General features: G+C 47.6%; 6 protein-coding genes across 6 annotated transcripts; 2 read left to right on the top strand and 4 right to left on the bottom strand.

Moving 5' to 3' along the window:
- Positions 1-298: 298 nt before the first annotated feature.
- Positions 299-5,684, bottom strand: N7483_010681 (WD40 repeat domain-containing protein; the record flags this gene model as incomplete). Its single annotated transcript, XM_057094108.1, has 4 exons — positions 299-4,646; positions 4,712-5,020; positions 5,093-5,216; positions 5,285-5,684. 4 exons carry the CDS (start codon positions 5,682-5,684, stop codon positions 299-301), a joined length of 5,181 nt encoding a protein of 1,726 aa, XP_056940079.1.
- Positions 5,685-8,226: 2,542 nt separating this feature from the next.
- On the top strand, positions 8,227-9,378 carry N7483_010680 (FAD-dependent oxidoreductase; the record flags this gene model as incomplete). The annotated part of the gene is made up of 3 exons (XM_057094107.1): positions 8,227-8,252; positions 8,308-8,891; positions 8,948-9,378. 3 exons carry the CDS (start codon positions 8,227-8,229, stop codon positions 9,376-9,378), a joined length of 1,041 nt encoding a protein of 346 aa, XP_056940078.1.
- Positions 9,379-9,848: 470 nt separating this feature from the next.
- On the bottom strand, positions 9,849-10,766 carry N7483_010679 (phosphotransferase family protein; the record flags this gene model as incomplete). The annotated part of the gene is made up of 1 exon (XM_057094106.1): positions 9,849-10,766. One exon carries the CDS (start codon positions 10,764-10,766, stop codon positions 9,849-9,851), a length of 918 nt encoding a protein of 305 aa, XP_056940077.1.
- A 1,180-nt stretch (positions 10,767-11,946) lies between these two features.
- Positions 11,947-13,244, bottom strand: N7483_010678 (translation machinery-associated protein TMA46; the record flags this gene model as incomplete). Its single annotated transcript, XM_057094105.1, has 4 exons — positions 11,947-12,385; positions 12,450-12,991; positions 13,095-13,112; positions 13,188-13,244. The coding sequence occupies 4 exons, from the start codon at positions 13,242-13,244 to the stop codon at positions 11,947-11,949; spliced, it is 1,056 nt and encodes a 351-aa protein (XP_056940076.1).
- An 891-nt stretch (positions 13,245-14,135) lies between these two features.
- On the bottom strand, positions 14,136-15,102 carry wos2 (Hsp90 cochaperone SBA1; the record flags this gene model as incomplete). The annotated part of the gene is made up of 4 exons (XM_057094104.1): positions 14,136-14,192; positions 14,256-14,480; positions 14,547-14,872; positions 15,081-15,102. 4 exons carry the CDS (start codon positions 15,100-15,102, stop codon positions 14,136-14,138), a joined length of 630 nt encoding a protein of 209 aa, XP_056940075.1.
- Positions 15,103-15,658: 556 nt separating this feature from the next.
- Positions 15,659-16,416, top strand: N7483_010676 (ESCRT-III subunit protein VPS24; the record flags this gene model as incomplete). Its single annotated transcript, XM_057094103.1, has 2 exons — positions 15,659-15,706; positions 15,781-16,416. 2 exons carry the CDS (start codon positions 15,659-15,661, stop codon positions 16,414-16,416), a joined length of 684 nt encoding a protein of 227 aa, XP_056940074.1.
- Positions 16,417-19,479: the final 3,063 nt, after the last annotated feature.

Here is a 19,479-nt window from a genome sequence, read left to right as displayed (position 1 = left end):
AACAGGATCCTTGGAACATGGATGTTCAAGGAGACGAAGTGAAAATCGGGACCGAAATGGAGAAATGGATAATATAGCAAGTGAGGGTATATCAAAGGAGAAATGTTGATCGTGATAGAGAGATAAATGAAAACAAATACATCGCAATTCGCTGAACATGGAAATATTGGCATAAGATCATGATGAAAAAAGAGCAAAAAACAGCATAAACAACATGGTCGAAGACAATTACTTGTCAACGATTATCAATCAAAAAAAGCGCAAATGCATAAGGAGACAACAAAAAATTCAAACCATCTTAAAAGCCGTAGCCTTGTCCCTGTGCATGTTGTCCTGGTGCGTAGGAGCGCGAGTGCAATGTTTCATAAGGCATATCAAGTTCATGAGGATCAGATCCCCATTCAGTAGCTGTGCCCCAAGGCTCAACACTGCGACTATTACCTCGAATGCGAGTCAAACTGCGCAGCTTAGTAGCGAAGCTCTCATTATTTCCGCTTCGGTTGCGACGATGATGCTCAAATGATGTACGTTTACTAACAGTCTTCGTTGGCTCGCTCGCATTGACATGGATTGTTGGTGCTGCGGTCATGGCACGTGGAATGTGGCGACCATAGTCTTCGTTTTCAATGGCAACGTCGATCGTGGCGGTGGATTGTCGGGGTGAGGTAACCTCCATAGGCATTGGGAACGGAGGAGGTGGTGGTGGTCCACTAAGATGCTGAAGCTCAGGAAGAAGAATGGCCCCACTAGGTGGAGCGGGTGGTGGTGGAGGAGGTGGAGGAATCAGCTCGATCTGTGGTCCAGAGAATTGTCCTAGCATTGAGTTGTCGATTGCCTCTTCGATGCTGACGGATACCTGGGGTGAGTTGACGGCGATGTAACCACCAGAGCCGGTGCGACGATGACCTCCGTTGTTACGGACGCGACTGCTTGACCGGCTTCGAGGAAGATTGGGCTTGTAGTGAGGGTGCATTGGGACGTCAGAAGGCCCTGGCTGTGGGTTCTTGTATCTGGCTGCTGGGCCTTCTGGCATAGGAACTGACATTGACCGCCCAATTCTCTGTGCAGCTTCGCTCTGGTATCGAGCATCACTCGCAATGGGACGTCCATAGTGATCGAGTGAGACGACAGGAACAGAAGGTGGTCGTTCTTCACGGCCGCCACCATACTTAGGGTGTCGCATAGCACGCGGGGTTGCTGGCAAGCCAATTGGATGATTTCGTGATCCTGACGAGCTCGAGTCCGAGCCACTGTTATACTCGGGCGATCGTTTGGGAGGAGGAATGTTGTTTCTAGATGGAGCTCGTGGGAAGTACGAATTTCCATGGAATGGAGGCGGACTTTCCAATGGGGATCTAGCAGAGCTCAGCTCCCCGGGGAATGGAATATTCGGTGCGGACGGGTTGCGTGCAAGGGAAAGTCGGCGTGCTTCCAATTCCGCGGCAGCTAGCTCTCTTCTCTTCCTTTCGGCCAGACTCACAAATGGTGTCGTGGGGGAGACTAGTTCAGGCATGTCATTCGCAGCTGAGGCAGGCCGAACTTGGCTGTGCCCATTGGTAAAGCCATTGTGTTGACCAAAGGCCTTGCTGCTCAAGGTTTGGACCTCATGTCCAAATGCTTGACTGCCAAGTGTGTCTCCATGTCCAAAGGCCTGACTACCCAATGTTTCCTGATGTCCAAAAGTGTGGTTGCTCAGTGTGTCCTCATGTCCAAACGCCTTGGCGCTTAAAACTTCCTCATGACCAAATGCTTTGCTGCTGAGTAGATCTTCCTGTCCATACGCATGATTACCTAGGACCTCAACTTCAACATCTCCAAAAGTATGGCTGCTAAGAATATCATTTTGACCAAATGACTTCGCGCTCAAGACCTCCTCTTGTCCAAAGGCCTTGCTACTCAACTGCTCGAAGTTCTCAGGTCGAGCAGGGAGCTCAAACTCGTGAGGTAAGCAGATCTCAGGCTGACTGTGAGACACCTTGTGCTTTGAGTCCGGAGAAGCCTCTCGTTTAGAGCTCCCACCTCTGTCAGTCCGACGACGACTAGCACTTCGGTGGTGTGAGCGGAGTCGTTCCCGGTTGCCAGCAACAATGCGAAGTGGGTCATCCACACCATCTTGCTGAGAAGAATCAGTTGTAGGCAGAGTCATAGGTAGAGGCGAGGATGGAGATCTAGCAGAAGGCGTTTGACGATCAGTGCTACGACCTCGTGTTGACTGCTCTCGAGCAAGACGGCTGGCAGTCTGTCGGCTAGCAGAACGTTGACGGTTGCGTGATTCTCCCTTTCTCATTCTGCTGGAGCTACGCACACGCGAACCGGATTTCTTTCGTGGCTTCTCAGCTTCGGCAGTGTGATGGCGAGCAAGTTCATCCGGAGACATAGGAACGGGAGAGGAGGGCGATCTGTTTGCGGATTGGATGTATCGACGCTCATTCCGACCGCGAGTTTCCCTGGATTCATCACGCCCAATGCGCGAGGGCTGACTGGCACCATCATCGGTATTTCTTCGCTCCCGACCTGGTCGATGGCTTCGCTGCTTTGAGTGGTAATTGGCCTCATCCAGACTACTGATATACTGGTCAATGCTGCGAACACTTACACTTGGACTCTTCGCGGAGGCATAGCTGTGCATAGTTGATGTGCTCTTTGCACTGTGAAGTAAGCCGGACTGACTGGGAGGACCTGGGTAGACTTCTTCTCCATGCATAATATCAAGCTGAAGACCACCAGGCTTTCTATCCCGAGATCCATTAATGTCTGAGTGATTTCTCAAAGCTTCGAACAATCCTGGGCCAGGCGATGGGAGTCCCTTGATATTTGCAAATTTATCTGAGCCTTGAACAGCAGTCTGTGGGCTTGGCTTGACGGAATCCATGTTGTATTTCGCGGGCGTCAAGAATCCATCATCACCCTGCTCATCCTGGCTTTGGTCCTGACCGTTGGTATCGTCTGTTTCTGATGTAGAGCCATAGGCACTGGAGCTCTTGTACGAGAGAGATCGAGGGTATGCTGGAGGATGGACATCCACGGGAGTCTCACCTATTGAGGGCAGACGACGGCGATTGAATGCAGGGGTGGTTGTGCGGGATGTCATCGCCTGGTTCAGGCTCTGAATATTGCTCAGTTTCCAAGATCCAACAGCCGACTCAGCAATAGCAGACTCTGCGATAGGTGTGACACCAGGTGCATTTGTTGGTGTCTGGTCATCAGTTTTCAATCCCGGGAATCGGAACCGTTTATTCGATTTTGCATCAAAAGATGTGATGAGCTTGAGCGCGGGACCCTTCGCAGCTCCACGCTGATTAGAGGCTGATGATGGACGGGGTGGAGCAATCAAGGGCTGCGGTTCAGGTGAAGCTAATGGGGACCTTCCTCCCATGACATCGGCAAAAGTAGTCGCTTGTTGAGCACCAGGAGAAGTCCACGGTTCAGAAGGCTCAGAGCCACTGCACATGAAGCAACGAATAGCGAGTTGTTGCTGAGATTGTGTAACCACATGTTCTCCCCATCGCCGAACAAGATATGATTGACGTTGCCAGTCGGTTGGCATGAGAAGACATGTCATAAGAATGGCCTCCATGAAATGCTTGCGCGATACGTAAACCTCGATGGCATCGTTGCTGTCTCCAATGCCAATCAAAATGGAAGCCGCGGTATGAATGTCTCCAATCTCTAGCAATTTTCGTACAAAGCTCTGTCCAACCTTGTTTGCTTGCGCGTGTCCAGTCATTTGACTCAGAGCTAGAAGCATCCAGTCGGTTGTTGTCGTCGGTCCATTACTGATCATATCCGCCATTTGATCCGTGTCGGTCTCTCCAAGCCATTGTGCTAGGAGAATTGCGCTTTGGCTTCCGTGTGCATGACGACTCCACTCATCTCTAATCAAATCTGCAATATCTCCATCCCAACCAAAGACAACACTCAGCATTTGCTGTCGCAGATCGTTTGGCGTGAGGCTGTTCTCGTCAATCGATGGTTGTGGTTTATAGGGCACATCATTCAGTCGCGCCCGGATAAATGGGAATAGATCAACAACATTCTTCTCCGCGGGACTCATCTGCACCTCATTTCGCAGTCGAGACCCAGCGCGAGAGCTCCTTACGGACGACAGCGAGACGGAAGATGCATAGGGATACCCAGCTGACGGTTGGGGTGTGTCCTGGTCGCCAGAAGTCATGGAAAAGGTTGTCGCACTCTGTGCAGATACACTGGGCGGTGCAAATGCACCTGTTCTAAATTTCCCAGAAGAAGCCTTGGAGCTTACAGATTCTGTTTGGCTTCTGGAAGATGCAGGGCTGATGACATTCGTTCTCTGTTGCTTCAAGTTATCGACATTTGATTCAAAGGGTGTTCGTCTCCTGTTTGGTCCCTCTCGAAGGTTTGGAGCTTCCTGCAAGCGCCGAGGAGGAGAGACCCTTTGTGATAATTGTTCTTCGGGAGTGACTACTGGTGGAGGGGTGACCACCGGAGGCTGCACATTTGCTACCATTGTGAGGGTATCCAGATCATACTGCTGAACGGTGTTTTGGGGACCGATAGTGAATAGTGTCGCTGTGGGGCCATGGTTTGCAAGTCCTCGTACTCCGTGCACTGTTGGGATTGGCTCATAAGTGACGTGCTTTGTCCTGACATCCCAAGACCATGTTTCTCTGTAGATTCCAGTTAAATTAGTTGTTTCCATAGAAAGCCTAGTTAGAATAGATATTTCGCTCACCCTTCAAGGAATTGCAGAATTTTTCCATTTTTAGACCATGCCATCCATTTTGGATCCGCATTTGAAGAATCAGATCGTTTTAAGACACGAATTACTCGAGGAGACTCTTTGCTCGCTGGCTTTGATACACTCCATACTCGCAAGTCGCCGCTTGAGGCCTGTGTTGCTAGCATATCTGATTTCTGCTTCGAGGAGGAGGCATGCCAGGAGATAGAGATGATTGGTGAAGGTCCTCGCGAGGTCGTCAAGGTGTGAAGAATAGTGAATTGGGGGAGGAGGGTTGCAATGAGAATCGATCCATTTTGATATCTGATAGTGTATAATTGTTAATTCATGCTTCATCTTGTCGAGTCATGCAGTTGTTTAGTACGATCGACATACCCAATTGCAAATGTTCGACAATCCATAGATGGCGCAAGAGAGGTAATAGGATCAAAGATCGTTCTGGTGGAAATATGTTCTGAAGTTGAGGGTTCGAATAGAATGACTTCACCCTTGTCGTTTCCTATCACAAAATAGTTTAATGTCAGTAATCCGAGTCTTATAATGTTGGTATACACAGATCCTCCATACCAAATGCAACATTGCCATTGCGCAACCACGATGCCACCCGCAGAGGATCAAATGATGCAAATCTTGACAGTTCTTTTCCCGTAAAAATATCCCAGACGATTGCTGTTTGGTTGACATCGTAACTGACAGCCAATCTTCCTGACCCACGCTCGCTCACATTGTCCACTGAAATAAAATCGATATCATGTTGATGGCTACGAAACTGACGTTCGACTGCGAGTATATCGTGGTGAAGGCATAGGATTAACGGGCCAACCGCATATAGGAAGAGGGATGCGGTTGCAGCGCAAGCCTGAAATCGAGGCTCGGAAGCCTGTACCGGCATCGGTGCCATTGCTTTGACAGTCTGTGGGAGTCGTGGTTCTGGTAACAAGCTTCTATTCCATGTTAACTTCTCCATTGTTTTTTTTTCTTTTTTTTTTATAAAAAAATATAAATTCTTGATTTTTAGCTGCAAGCTCCGAACCCAAGTAGGCAATATATGGAGAATGGGAAGCTATTTCCAAGCACTACCAGAGCAACCTTTGTTAAAAAGGTCTCGTGCTGTGCTCCAGATCCCACTGGACGTAAAAAGAATAAAAGAGTATCCACCCAGAAGATAGATGCAGGAAAGAAGAAGAGGGAAAAAATACTAACCCAGCTTCTCAACAGAGAGGTTACTAATCCACAACCCTAAAGATACCGTCTAAGGCCGAAGGGAACTTGAAAGCGTCAGGATACCGAACATTTGGAGACTTGGGGAAACGCCGGATGGATTTAGTTGCAGGTTAAAAAAACAGATTGCAGCTAGCTGTTCGCGAAGATCCGGACCTAATAAGGAAGAGGAGCTGTAGGCGATATGCGACCAGGCGAGATTGGTGTAATTAGATGCAGAGTTGACCGGGGTGGGAAATATGAACAGAAAAAGGAAGCAGGGATTCGGAAGGAATCGAGGGCCACGTTCATCACATTCCCATTAAATTTTTAGCGTGGCTGGAGGGGCTTAAGTTTGTGACAGGATGTGGGGTGGAGATGGGTAGTAACAGGGTATATCTATAGTATTATACTATGACCTATACGCGAGATATAGGGAATAATCTGGCGCCACCCTTGTCACCCGTGGGATTGATGCGCTTACTCCGGTAGGACAGAAAGCTCCCCTTTTTTGGTTTATTTTCCCAAACATATTGAACTAAAATACCAGTTAGAAGTGGAGAGGGCTTCAATAGTCGATCAGTATCTCCCACCCATCAATCAATCGGGGTTGGCGCCGGGGTACTATACAGGGCGCTTCATTTCACGACTAGCCATACATGATGTTCCATTTATGAAAGATGGGAGTTTCCAACCCCATAGCCTGAAACAATGGTACCAAAAGACATCACATCATTAGCGGAGAAGGTCAGATCGAGCCTTTTGGTGGCTGGGGTTGGGTGGCTCTGGGTTGGTGGGACTGCACCAACGAGCATGCAGAAACGAGACAGAAGAAGTTATGGGGTTTAGATCAATGCAGGAGGCTCCCGAATCACAGACGGGAACCATCAGCAGTCTGTTCAAGGCCCGAGGAGAAGTGGGTCGATACCATTTGGAAAGCGCGTGGGTGGTAAAAAAAAAAAGGTCGATTGCTCCAATTTTCTGGACTAGAGAAGGTCCGTGGTACATTTAGTATGTAGAAATCTGCACGGAATTGACAAGCCTGACAAAACTGACAGCCGTTAGATATTTGCGGAAAAAAAAAGGGTTAATGATCCGAGATGTTCCCAGCCTCTAGGATTCACAATGGGGATCACAAGGTGATTCCATTTTCTTTTCTTCTTTGGCGCCAGACAATCTTAGAAGGACCATTCTGAATCGTATTTTCTGGTCAAAGTCAAAAAAACATCAAACCCCGTCCAAATCCCCCCAAAAATAACGGGTTGGTTGATGTGATAGAGGAGATCTGTGCAGGAAGTTGACAAGATGCACCTTTCGTCACGTTGAAACCACCAATCACATCTTATCACTGCTGATCCCTCGGCGCCTACAACTTCACTCCTCCACCAATTACTGTTCATTATCCCCATGGTACGCAAGGCTTGGAATTCATTAGCCTTGTTTTATGCAACCTATGAGAATGGAAGAAAAATTATATTTTAAAAATATCTTTGAAATCCTGACGGAGAATTCTCATGGAGTTTTGCCCCGTTTCATGGGAGATTATGGAGTACACATTATACTACTTGGAACATGATGATCGGTTTGAGATCGGATTTTGCTTTTTTCACAATTTCAAGGTTGAAGTGATAGTCTTCTCCTTTTTTTCCTTGATCGTTGCACATACGCCCCAGTCCCTGATATTATGTGATGTGACTGTGTGCTTCAAGCCGGGGTCTTGCTTGCTGCACATCAGGCACATATATTGTATGGTCCAAATGGAGCTTGGGCCGTCTGTGGAGTGGTATCGGGGAGTGAGAAAGAAGGAACGGAGAGTTTTCCAATCGAACTTGAAATTCGGGAGACTGCATCACATCCGGTGATCAATCCCAATTTTCACTTACCTTAGCATGAAGGGATTGAAAGGGTTGAAAAGGTTGAAAGGGACGAACTACACTGCGGAGTAGATCCGCTCGGGTCCCCAGAGTACACCGTTCAATGCTGATCAATAAAAGAGGTGCATTCTTCCAACAATTTTAACATACACTCCTTATAAAGGTCCTAGCTGATCTCAAATTCAAATTCTAAATCGAAATCTTACCCATAAGCACCGGCACTTGATGCAAATACCTATACTCATATTATCATTCCTATCATCTGATCGTGCGGGGCTTATCGTGGGCTTTGACTCACTCAATCTCGCTCATGTCTTGCGACTCTTGCCAGACAATAGCTTCGTTCAGGAATCCAAGAATCATCCAAAGGCGTCAAATTCCATAACACTCGAGTTAACACTCGGACCTTGAGGTTTACCTTGTGACTCATTGATCATGTCTGAGACTATTATCATAGTAGGGTAAGAACCCATAGTAAACGAACCTGTGAGAATCATCCAACTAACCAACATCTAGAGCCGGTGTGATCGGTCTAACAACCGCATTATACATCCAACAACACCTCAGCCCCACACAATCAATCCTCTTGGTAGCCAGAGACTTCCCTTCCGACACCTCCGTCAACTATGCCTCCCCATGGGCCGGAGCGCATTATCGACCAGTACCAGGATCTTCGCCGCAAGCCCTTCGGGAGGCAAGTCAGGCGCAACGTACATATGAGTTCATGAAGCGAGTCGCCGATGAACCGGCTGCGGGAGTTAAATTTCTCCAGGGTGTGGAGCACCTCGAGGCTCCGCCGCAGGACTATCTAGATGCGCAGAGCGTGCGTAATGTGTATGCCCATCTGGATGGGTTCCGACGTTTATCCAGCAGCGAGGTTCCCGAGGGAGTCAAATGGGGTGTGGAGTATGGAACGTATGTGGTTAACTCGCCGGTTTATTGTGCGTATATGTTGCGCAAGTTTGTGTTGAAAGGTGGAAGTACCAAGCAATATGCTCTTGCGAATATACAAGAGGCTTTTTCTTTGGCTCCAGCAGTAAGAACTGTGGTTAATTGCTCGGGGGTTGGCTTTGAGGATCCGAAATCGTTTATTATCAAAGGTATATTCTTTTCATGCTGTCATCAAATTCGAGACGACATACTGATTCTTCTCTAGGACAAACTTGTCTTGTTCGTAATGCTGTCGATGCCACAATCACAAGACAGAACGAGGATGGCTCTTGGTCATTCTGTATTCCCCGTCCCCTCGACGGTGGGACTGTCATTGGTGGCACTAAGGAGCCAGGAAACTGGGATCCTAATCATTCACCAGAGACACGAGCAAGGCTTCTTGCTAATGCAAAGAAATGGTTCCCATTCACACCTGAAAGTGATGGCCAGTTTGATGTCATTCGTGATATCGTTGGAAGACGACCTGCTCGCGAAGGAGGCATGCGAATTGAAATTGAGAATCTGAGCGGTGATAGGAAGCTGGTTCATGCGTATGGCGCTGGAGGTCGTGGCTTTGAGCTCTCGAGAGGTGTTGCAGAGGACGTTGTAGCTCTGATGCTGGAAGGTGGCATTTTGGAAGATAAGGCGAAGATTTGAATACTGCTCTAGTGATTTGCTTTCATTATCGCAGTACCCTGTCTAAATCAATGAAAGAAACTTGAAATTGGGTTACACCTACAACCCCGTAGCTCGACTCGCGTTTTAAATTTGCCGTAGATTCTGTAGTATCTCTCAATTTTCGAAGTACATGCTCACATCAGCCCATGTCCATCCTCGTCAACTTGTACCTAATCCTCCATGTTTCTCGGTGACCATATCTGTAGGACTAATTCTGGCCTCTCCACTCCCTCCAATCTTTGCAAACGTCATCTAACAGGTGAGCTTTCTCCATGTGAAGCCCATACACCGCCAATTTGATCAACGATCGTCCCAGTCGATACTGTGGCTGATAAGCGTATTGGGCGTAGATCGGCCCAGCAGCTTCATCAAACAACCGTTTGAGCTCCTGTCCCTCAGGTGTAGGGGGTACCTCCGCAGCCAGATGGTTATCATTCTTGGATGCCTTCTCACGCCACCACCATATCCACATGGGGGGGCTGGCACGATAGCATGAAAGGGGCGAACATCGCACTATCCCAGTCCAAAATAGCGGTGATGCCTTTCTCATCCGCCATGACATTCCGAGGCTCGAGATCAAGGTGGCAGAAACAGTAGGAATAAGCGGTATCCCAGATTCCCATCCTACCCATTTCCTTTACAATTGGAATAAGTTTGTTCAGGGACTTGACTTTCCAGGCCGCATCCTTATCCGGAAGACGTTCTGTTGCGATCTCGAGCCTGTCATGAAGGAGTTCCAGTATGAACTGTTCTGTAGACTCACTAGCCCGGGCAACATGACGAGGCAGGTAGAAATCCCTATGCGAGGGGTTCAGGGGCTGTACACGCATTATTTCCTCTGTCCAAAACAGCTTTCCTGCAAATTGATTCCGGATCTGATGCATTTCCGAGAAAGCGTGGCCCAAGTCCTTAGCAATAGCACACTTTGTCTGGTGTGATAGGTCGCGATAGGTGTGCACAAGACATTGACCTGGAACCCGTTCCTGAACCATGTAAGCCAGCTCTAATGAGTTGCAATCAGTGTGATCGAAACATAGCACTTTTGGAACAGGGATTCCTGGGTGGTCTTGTAGAAGTTCGAGTGGGCCGATATCATGGAACATTGAGGGGTTACCATGAAAAAGGCGAGGAATGCGGAGAATCCAGTCCTTGTCTGGGGACTGGAGGTTGACGACACGGTTGTAGGTCCCACCAGTTAGCCGCTCGACTTTCACACTTCCCTTGGGCATATCCAGTTCATTACGGCATAGCTTGAGAACTTTATCCTTGAAGGTTTCAAACGGCTCCTCATCAAAGTCGACAGTGGATGTTGAGATATTTGAATCGCATGAGTACTGTGAGGTCGAGGTAGTCGGGTTAGATGACATTTTGCAAACGTTATTCAAGTTGGACGATGTAGTAGCGATTGTTGTAGTCAGTAAGGATGCAATGTGGTGTAAGCCTGTTGACTAGTAGCAATCGAATGCATATGTGGAAGGAAGAAGTAGAAAATATGTAACTAGTTCCTTTTATTCGACTTCAAGTTGGGACCAGTTTCAACGAAGAACGGGATCTTCCGTTCGGCAAACATTTGAACCTTCAAATTTTGGAAGATGCGAGTGCTTTCCTCAAAATGCAGCTAGAACTTGAACTTACAAAGGCTGCTTTACCTACTACTCGTATAGATTGTGAAATCCCACTCGCATGGGCGAGGGAGTCTCCAGGTAGTAAGTTCATGGAATACCAGCCCTTTCAAGATCGGGTTGATACATGTTTCACTAGGGTGGCGTGAAGAAATGGTAAGTTCAAAATGTATACTAGTATCATGACGAGGCGAAGTTAGGCTCAGGCTGTTATAATGGGGTGCAGTGAGTCGGGATAAGCCGTCGCCTGTATTCCAGGTTCTGCTACATACTACGAGACTTGTTGGATGTAGCCAGCACCTAGTATGCATATGCGGAGAGCAGAATTTGAAATTTTGAACTCAGACTCAGACCGTCAAATGTTAGAAAGCCGTTGGCCAGCCCTGAAGGCGCATACTTGGAATGTCGTGGTCAGCTCAAGTAGGTACCTTGCAGGCCAGCGTTTAGTGTGTATTGAGGACCTCGATCGAGTGATACTGTGGGAATCATTGCATTAAATTGTGCGAACTTGGAAAAGGACTTTTTGCTACTAAAGCAAGCTGCCATAACATATATCAGTCGTTGATTCTTCCGTCATATGAGACACAGGATGTTCTCAAACCCTTCTGCTCTCGTTACCAATCAACTTGCTATTCACCTCTCCCACTCAACTGATATTCGAGATACCCGGTAATGTGGAGAGAAAGCGAATGGCAAGGGTGACCGGGTGAGTCCCCAGGGGGCATAACGAGGCCGTACAACGCAAACTTTGGATGTATCAGGAGATAACGCCGAATAATCGACGATTGTAACGATCACTCGTCATGGGGATCCGATCCCCGTGGACCAAAGCAACCAATCTGACAGAGTCGGGCTTCAGTGTCCGGCAGGGAAATGGTAATTCCCGGAGACTCACAAAACTGATCTCGCAAGGAGGTGGGGAGGCTCAGCCTGCAGCCTCCTGTACAAGAGCATCGTCATTCGAAGGTGGAACTGCAATACCAAGCTTAGCCAAGCGCTCCTCTTCGTTCTTTGCACGTAGCCTCTCGGTCTCCATTCGCAGTGCATCCAGGTTGAAGCCGTCGTCATCTTCATCTTCGCCATCTGACTCCTCTTCACTGCTCTCCTGGTTCTTCCAATCACCGCTCTCAAACATAGAGCGACCAGTTGCTTCCTTGGCCTTCTGTGCCTCCGCCTCGGCTGCCTTCTTATCCAGACGTCCCTTCTTCCACTCGGCGAAGGTTTCTGGGTTAACTGGCGTCAGGGTACCAGTCAGCTTGTGTCGCTCGGACTCCAGCCAATCTTCCAGGGTCAGAGTGTTCAAAGGTGACTTGTCCATCAAAGCCTTCTCGGCGGCTCTCTGCTCCTTAGTCTTGAGGACGAATCTATCAGGGAAAACCATTATTAGCTGGCGACATTGTTGAAAATAAAATCTTGAATTCGACATACCCAGGAGGCAAACTGTGCTTGTACATGCACTTATCACCGCCGTTCGGACAAACCCAGAACCAACCATACTTCTGGTTCTCAACTGCCTCGATGAAGAACTTGCAAACCTTGTCGGTGGTTGTGCGGGGGTTTCCATGCTTGCTCATGACAACATCGCGCAGCTTCTCCTCGTCCCATGTATCCATAGTATCGGCCTTCTTAGTTTCTTCCTCTCCTTCACGCGAGTCAGTGTACAGATCCTTCTTAGCTGCCTTGCGCTCAATGTTCAGGTCGTGACTGAACTTGCACTTGCGACCCTTTTCACAACCACCCTTCTTGTGGAACTGACACAGCACAGTCTTGGGATCGACACCAAAAGGAACCTTCTGAACCTGAACGGGCTTGAAGAGTTCGGCATTCTCCTTTTTAGCCAACTCAGCGGCCCTCTTCTCGGCCTCACGCTGGGCTTTCTCGGCTGCTTTTTTCTTTTCAGAATCATTTTTGTTGGATGCGGCTTGTGCGTTCAACTGTGAAATCTGTTTCTTGGCAGCTCCTCCTTTTTTCTGTTTGTGGTTGTGTTAGTAAGTTGTGATTTGCACAGACTTGGTGGAAGTGATATTCGATGTGTGGGGGAGAGCGATCGGATTTTTTTTTTCGGTGACGTACGTTTTTCATGCCAAAGGTCTGTTGATACGAGGAGGTTAGTAACAATCTCCCAACTTGAAAAAAATAGTTCATATCGCCTAGAGATATACTGACCTTGTCATCAACGGACTTGACCTTCTTCTTAGGCTGATCGACCTTCTTGGGAGGCATAGTGACGGATTGGCTCGTGTGACGAGTGATTCGAGTAGAGAATGGAAAAAAGGTGAAAAAGCAAGGCGCCCGGTCGCGCAAGTGAGAGCAAAGTTTCAACGCTGATGCACACCAAAAGAAAGGGAGAAACCCGTAGGGTAAGGGTGTAAGTCGAGATTGAAAGAAGAAGAGAGAGCCTCCACAAATTCGAGGGGTGAGAGTGTGGCGGAACAATCCGTGACTGACCAATGACCGCCCGGGACCTTCAAGTATATTCCAAGGGTAAGAATTTGACTCTCGAACTATTAGATTATTAAGTGCACATGTGATAATGAGTTAATTCAAGAGAGAAGATCAATACAAAAAAATTCATTTAGACAGTGGATTCATCTCAAATATGTTCTTGATTTGCTCCATTCATGCGTGATGGATTGGCGATATTCAGTGGAAGGGCATTTGCGTCATAGCCCCCTCCCACACATCTCAGTCTAGGGTACAGTCTCATGGACAGACTCAAGACAAATTTCACCATAAAAATGTCTAGTAGGGACTAATAGATTTGATATTGAAGAAATATAGGAGAAGAATCACTTGAGCAACTTGTATTGTATAGTAAATTCTTTACTAGTCAGCTACATCCAAACCTGCCTTCTCACCACTACATCCATCATTCCAGATGTCAGGACTCTCAGATCCCCAATGATGATCTAGCCAGGCTAAATAGAAACCAATTCAATTCAGCTGAGCCTGGTCGCTTTGCTCTACTAACATAGGGACTCCAAGTAATCGAAGAAACAAAGAAAAATTATCCGGCACACCATCCCGCAGGCACCTAAAGGCAGCCTGTATTTTTTTTTTCATTTCTGGTCGTCAAAGACACTGCGCAGAAGTAACTTTGGAGTATGAGTTGAATTAAGAAACCTCCTGGATCTTGGAGGGCTGCTCGTCCTCAAGCTCGGGGAGCTCATCCTAGAAACGACAGTTAGTTAAAGGTGAATCATTCACAGGCCACGGATATCCAGAATAACTCACATCATCATCCTCGCCCTCGGCACCAGGAGCACCGCCCGCAGCACCAGCCAAAGCGCTGAAGTCAGGCATGCCACCCTCGCCACCCATACCCATACCGCCGAGCTTGGAGAAGTCAATGTTGCTGAGACCGCCAGCACCACCCTCACCACCCTCACCGCCGAAACCACCGAAGTTGTTGGCGTAGTCATCCTCAGCGGCCTCATCTTGCTCATCCTCATCAACCCACTTGAATTCGGGTCAGCCTCATTGATTATCTCAAAGATCCAATTGAAACAGCGGGGTTATATATACCTTATCGAAGTCGGTCTTCAAGAAGTGAACCTTCTTGTTCTCCTTCAGCAGACGGGGCCAGAACTCCTCACCCAGCTCCTTCTTGCGCAGCACCAACTCGACCTCACGGTCAGTGTGGTTTACCTTGCTGTTCTCAGGGTCGATCTCGGCGTAGAGGTCCAGGGACACGGAGTATGTAACACCCTTGCCAGAGGGGCCAGTGAAAGAGACGTTGGTAGGGGTGAGCTTAAGGTCGGCCTTGTCCTTGGGGACATCAGCGGTCTTAAGGCTCACATAGAGGTAGTTGCGCTCGGCTTCATCAGCCGAGGAGCGCTGGGCCCAGGTAACTGTGAAAACCAAACAATAATCGAGTCAGCCAAATTCTGGTCTTGAACATCTTTCAAGATCTACAAGTCTTCTTTCAAGATATTCGAGTATCTCATTTCTCCACCAATGCCTCGCAGATTGCAATAACGTCATAGTGGTTGTCGTTGCAAAATGTGCAGATCCGAGGGTTGGGGCAGAGCGGGGAACGTAAGAGCTGCCATAACCTACCTTCGGGGTGCACGGTAGCCATAGTTAAGAGATATATGGATGATGATCCGGGGGAGATTCGGAAATAAATGGAAATGAAGCTTTGGAAGCGGAGGAATGCTGAGAGTGGAACGAAGAAAGACAAGCTTAGCTGTGAAAGAGCATGTACCGCATTCACCTCAGAGAATGTACTGGAAGCACCCGTGGACTGAGGGGGTTGTTTGTCTAGTTTGCTCTTTTTATGGGGCCTGAATATCCAGGTGTCAAGGTCCCTGGACGTCACAAGCATGACTAAGCCGATCCTTGGACCCCCTCCAAGTTGCTTGGAGACAAGGGCAATCCTGATAAAACGGACTCGAGAGTTGAAGATTTCTATTGAATGTCTCTGGCTTATTCAGAGATTCTATTGTTATCTCTTCTCTCAGTATATCACCTCCCCGCCCCTTGATGCAGACCTGGTGCCTGGAAAACACCACCAATCACCCCACTCCGTTAAACACATTGAATCTCTGGGTTGCGATCCAGTCCGATCAGTTGGGAAGCCGATAAGACATATTTGACCTCTTTGCGTTGCTCCAAAAAGCAACTGCTATCTCATTATGGAGACGTTAAAGGCCGTATTCTTTGGGCCTGACCCTCAAGCTCAGGTAGGATAGGATGCTCCGTCACCCATCAGGAGACCCATCGCATTCAACCTGCTAACTGTTGGGACTATTGATAGATGAGAAAATGCAATGCTCTCATCCGCGCAAATACACGACAACTTGATCGAGATCTCATGCAGCTCAAGACCCTCGATAGCAAGACCCGACAACATATTATCAATGCCTCCAAGCGAGCCGAGCGAAACCCATCCCAGGCTAAACAAGCTATAAGCGAAACGAAGACATTTGCCCGAGAACTAGTGCGCATCCGAAAGCAATCATCTCGGTTGAATACAAGTCGAGCACAGTTGCAGAGTGTTGGAATGCAAGTCAACGAGGCCTTTTCCGTTCGCAAAATCCAAGGCAGTCTGCAGAAGTCGACGGCCATCATGAAAGATGTGAATACGTTAGTCCGAATGCCTGAGCTACAAAGTACGATGTTCCAACTATCTACGGAGTTGGTCAGGGCTGGAATCATCGATGAGATAGTGGAGGATGCCATGCCTGTTGATAACCTTCTAGAAGAGGAAGAAGATGAGGCTGAGGCTGAGGTGGACAAGGTTCTGCAAGAAATCCTGCAGGGCAAGCTCTCTCAGGCACCAGCCAAACCCGAATCACCTGTCGAGGAAGCCCCAGTGGCCGAGCCCGAATTTGGGGATCAGGAAGCGACTCTCGACGAGATGCGGAATCGATTGGAGGCTTTGAAGAGTTGACTTGTTTATTCTCTAATACCTCATTTAACTTCTCGACTATACTTCTCCTCATTGAGTCTCTGTCCCTTTTCTTCTAGCGCTTCCACTGTTTTTTTGTATTGGTTGACTATCTTTGTTCTTGTTTTTCAAGCTTTTCTTCTACCTAGAAGGAGTTCAGGGCTATTCGATTCTGTATTCACAGGCTGGACCTACATACATCAAATCTATTCCTTCTGCTACATCTACCGGATCATTTCATTACCTCCCATTGGGTCTTTATTGCATTTAATTCCCCCTGGAAATTCCAAACTTCACGTCGACCTTGATAGTGATGATAAACATGCTCATTCCGCCATATCGACATCCTTTCAGTCTGGATCTGCATGGGCATTTTCCAACATTAAGTTGCCTGAGCCATCGAATCAATACCATCACGATATAGTGCATGTCCTCCGCCTCAATACTCTCTCTCTCTTGGGTGTCTCAAGTCCTTTCTGGGCAAGAAATGATTGTGAATCCAGATGTCTCATCTTAGGCCAACAGCGTTACCAAAGCACCAGACAATCCAGCTAGGAGAATAGAAGGAAATAATATGCTTAATGAGGCAGCAGATGTGCATCTCATTCCACCTGTCTCAGGGAACAATGGTTTATTCTAGTATAAGCCTTGAAATCTTGGAAAAGAATAGACAACCCATCAGCATAGTCACACATGAAAGCAAATGCATAGCCATTCCAGCGATATTGTGTTTGATTGATCGCTGTACTACTGGCATTGCATCTGGCATACGCACATTCGGATATGATATCTGTCTGAATATCTGGGAAAGAGAAGTAGAAGTATTTTGAGGAGATCCGGATTTGCTTTGGTCTCGTCAACGAGTTTTGTCACATAGAGGTTTTGCTATGGATGTTAGCCTGCACACATGCGATGCTAGGTAATCGACAATGCGGATGAAGGTTACGTCGAATTGAACGAGGGAGTTAAAGTCATTATCTAGGCCTTTCTGTTCGTGATAAAATGCCAGTGCCCCGAAGACATTTTCTGAAAGTCTTTCCTGTCAATGGTCTATCTTTGTCCACTGGAGCTTTCAATATGCAACTATTTTACTGAGTCGTAGTCGTTCAAGTAGCTTTCTTTCCCGCACACACCTTGAGTTTCAAATGTTACTTCTTCTTAGTGCTTGCCCTGGCATTTTAACGGATTGCTAATGTTTAACGGCGGTTAGTAGTTGCCAGGTAGAACCTTGAAACATTTGAATGATTGACAGGTGACTTAATCATAGATATAGCTACCTAGGTAATTTCATAAAACATTCACCTGGGCAAATGATGGCAAGTATGCATGTGTCGAACAATTAACTTCGCAAACTCTGATATAACTCATTCCCAATAGTTTTTCTCCTTTTCATCTCTTCGAGCAACTTTAATTGCATTTTCCTGTCCTTCAAAAGCGAATTCGAACGACCTTCTGCTCTATATGTATCAATAACCGGGTCTGGTTCATCTGTTCCCCCGGGAGGTGCGAGGTTTTCTGGTAATTCAACCCGGCAACGCTCATGGAACGCCCTAAGCAAGCTGTCAGACCAGCCTTGGTCGGTAAAAAAATGGTGAAGGGCGTCTTGCATCCCACTGATTTCATTGAAATAGATCTCGCACTGTGGATCCGTCCAGTCTTGTGATCGTAAACAATGGTAGATTGCCTGTTCAGCCATACTTGGTTGCGATAGGTGGATTGTGATTCGGAGGTCCTTGGAAGGGAAATCGGATTGATCAAACTTGGCCATCTCAGTAGGCTTATCGTCCACCGTCAATGCTGGATTTTCTTCCATGATGTTTGTACCTTTATCTTTCCCCTTGGCATCGTCTCCAATCCGCATCTTAAAACCTTCGAATGTTGAAAGACACTTATATCTCAGATGAACTGGAGCTGAGAATAGTAGTCGAGCTTGAACTAGAGGAGAACATTTTAATGAGACCTTGGGAGTACTTATATAGAGGCAGTTGATACGAGTAGGTAACAGAATCAGTATTAGTACACCGTCACCGTGACGGTACCACTTGAGCCCTTCAGGGCTGGAACCGTGGAAGGGCCGGCCTTCGATTTACTCTCACGTACACGCATCCGGGAGCGATTTCAAATGTTATTAATGTTCAAGATGGTACGTGAGCCGTATTCCTGTCTGTGGACTCAAAGTTCCGTGATGAGACCTGCACTTTCACCGAGGCCTTGCAGTGGATGCAGGCAGTGCAACAACGGAGTGACCAAATCTTTGGAACTTTTCTGCGAACTCTTCACGTTGAGCGGCTCAAGCGTAATGTTCATCCATCAAGCAGCTCGATCGAGGTCTCACGACGAGGCCACTTTGTGACCAACTTCATCAGACAAGCTTTAGAGCAGACTGAGATGCCTCTCTTTTCGACTTCTCCGGAGTTTGAGCACCGAAGACAAGGTCTGGAATGATTTCTTCGAAAGGCTCCTCTCCGAAAGACCGTCTCCAGAACTTTCGTGATCTGGGCTATCTGCTCTATGTGACAAGAGGCGGCTCGATGTCGGAAAGTCCGGGAATGGACAGCTGATCCTCTCAATTGACGAGTGAATGGAGCGGCGGATACACTACAGACCTCAGAATCTGCTGAAGAAGCTTCGCGACTTGCCCGATATGGAACAACATTTGAACGCTCCGCTTTGATGGAGTCTACATGAGTCAGCTGGTCTTCATCAACAGCAACAAGGCTAATTCCAACTCGTATTTGGATGACCGAAGTCCTGCCAAGTTTCGCATAGCGATTTGCCAGGAAGATGACTCCTCAACCCCCGTCCCCAAGTTCATTTGCCGAGCTCGGGCCATTTGATATCACATGAACCTTGTATGGAGAAGAGCCTGAAATGGCCCTCGGAGCATTGTGTACCGATGTTGGTTTGATCTAGACTGTAATTTTTGTTTCTTGTCTTTGCTGTTCGTCGTGGTGTTGACAATAAACTCTTTCGGGTCGGTAGAAATGAGCCTGTCATGTAGAACTTGAAGCTGGGCGATCTGGGCAGGTCGCAAGAAAGCCTTTATCACAATTGAAAGGCAAGGCG

Source organism: Penicillium malachiteum, assembly GCF_028827825.1.
Source record: "Penicillium malachiteum strain IBT 17515 chromosome Unknown utg000005l:1.0-9002435.0:326005.0-9005861.0, whole genome shotgun sequence".
In the NCBI taxonomy this organism is placed as follows: domain Eukaryota; kingdom Fungi; phylum Ascomycota; class Eurotiomycetes; order Eurotiales; family Aspergillaceae; genus Penicillium; species Penicillium malachiteum.
This window is presented reverse-complemented; position numbering and strand designations above follow the sequence as displayed.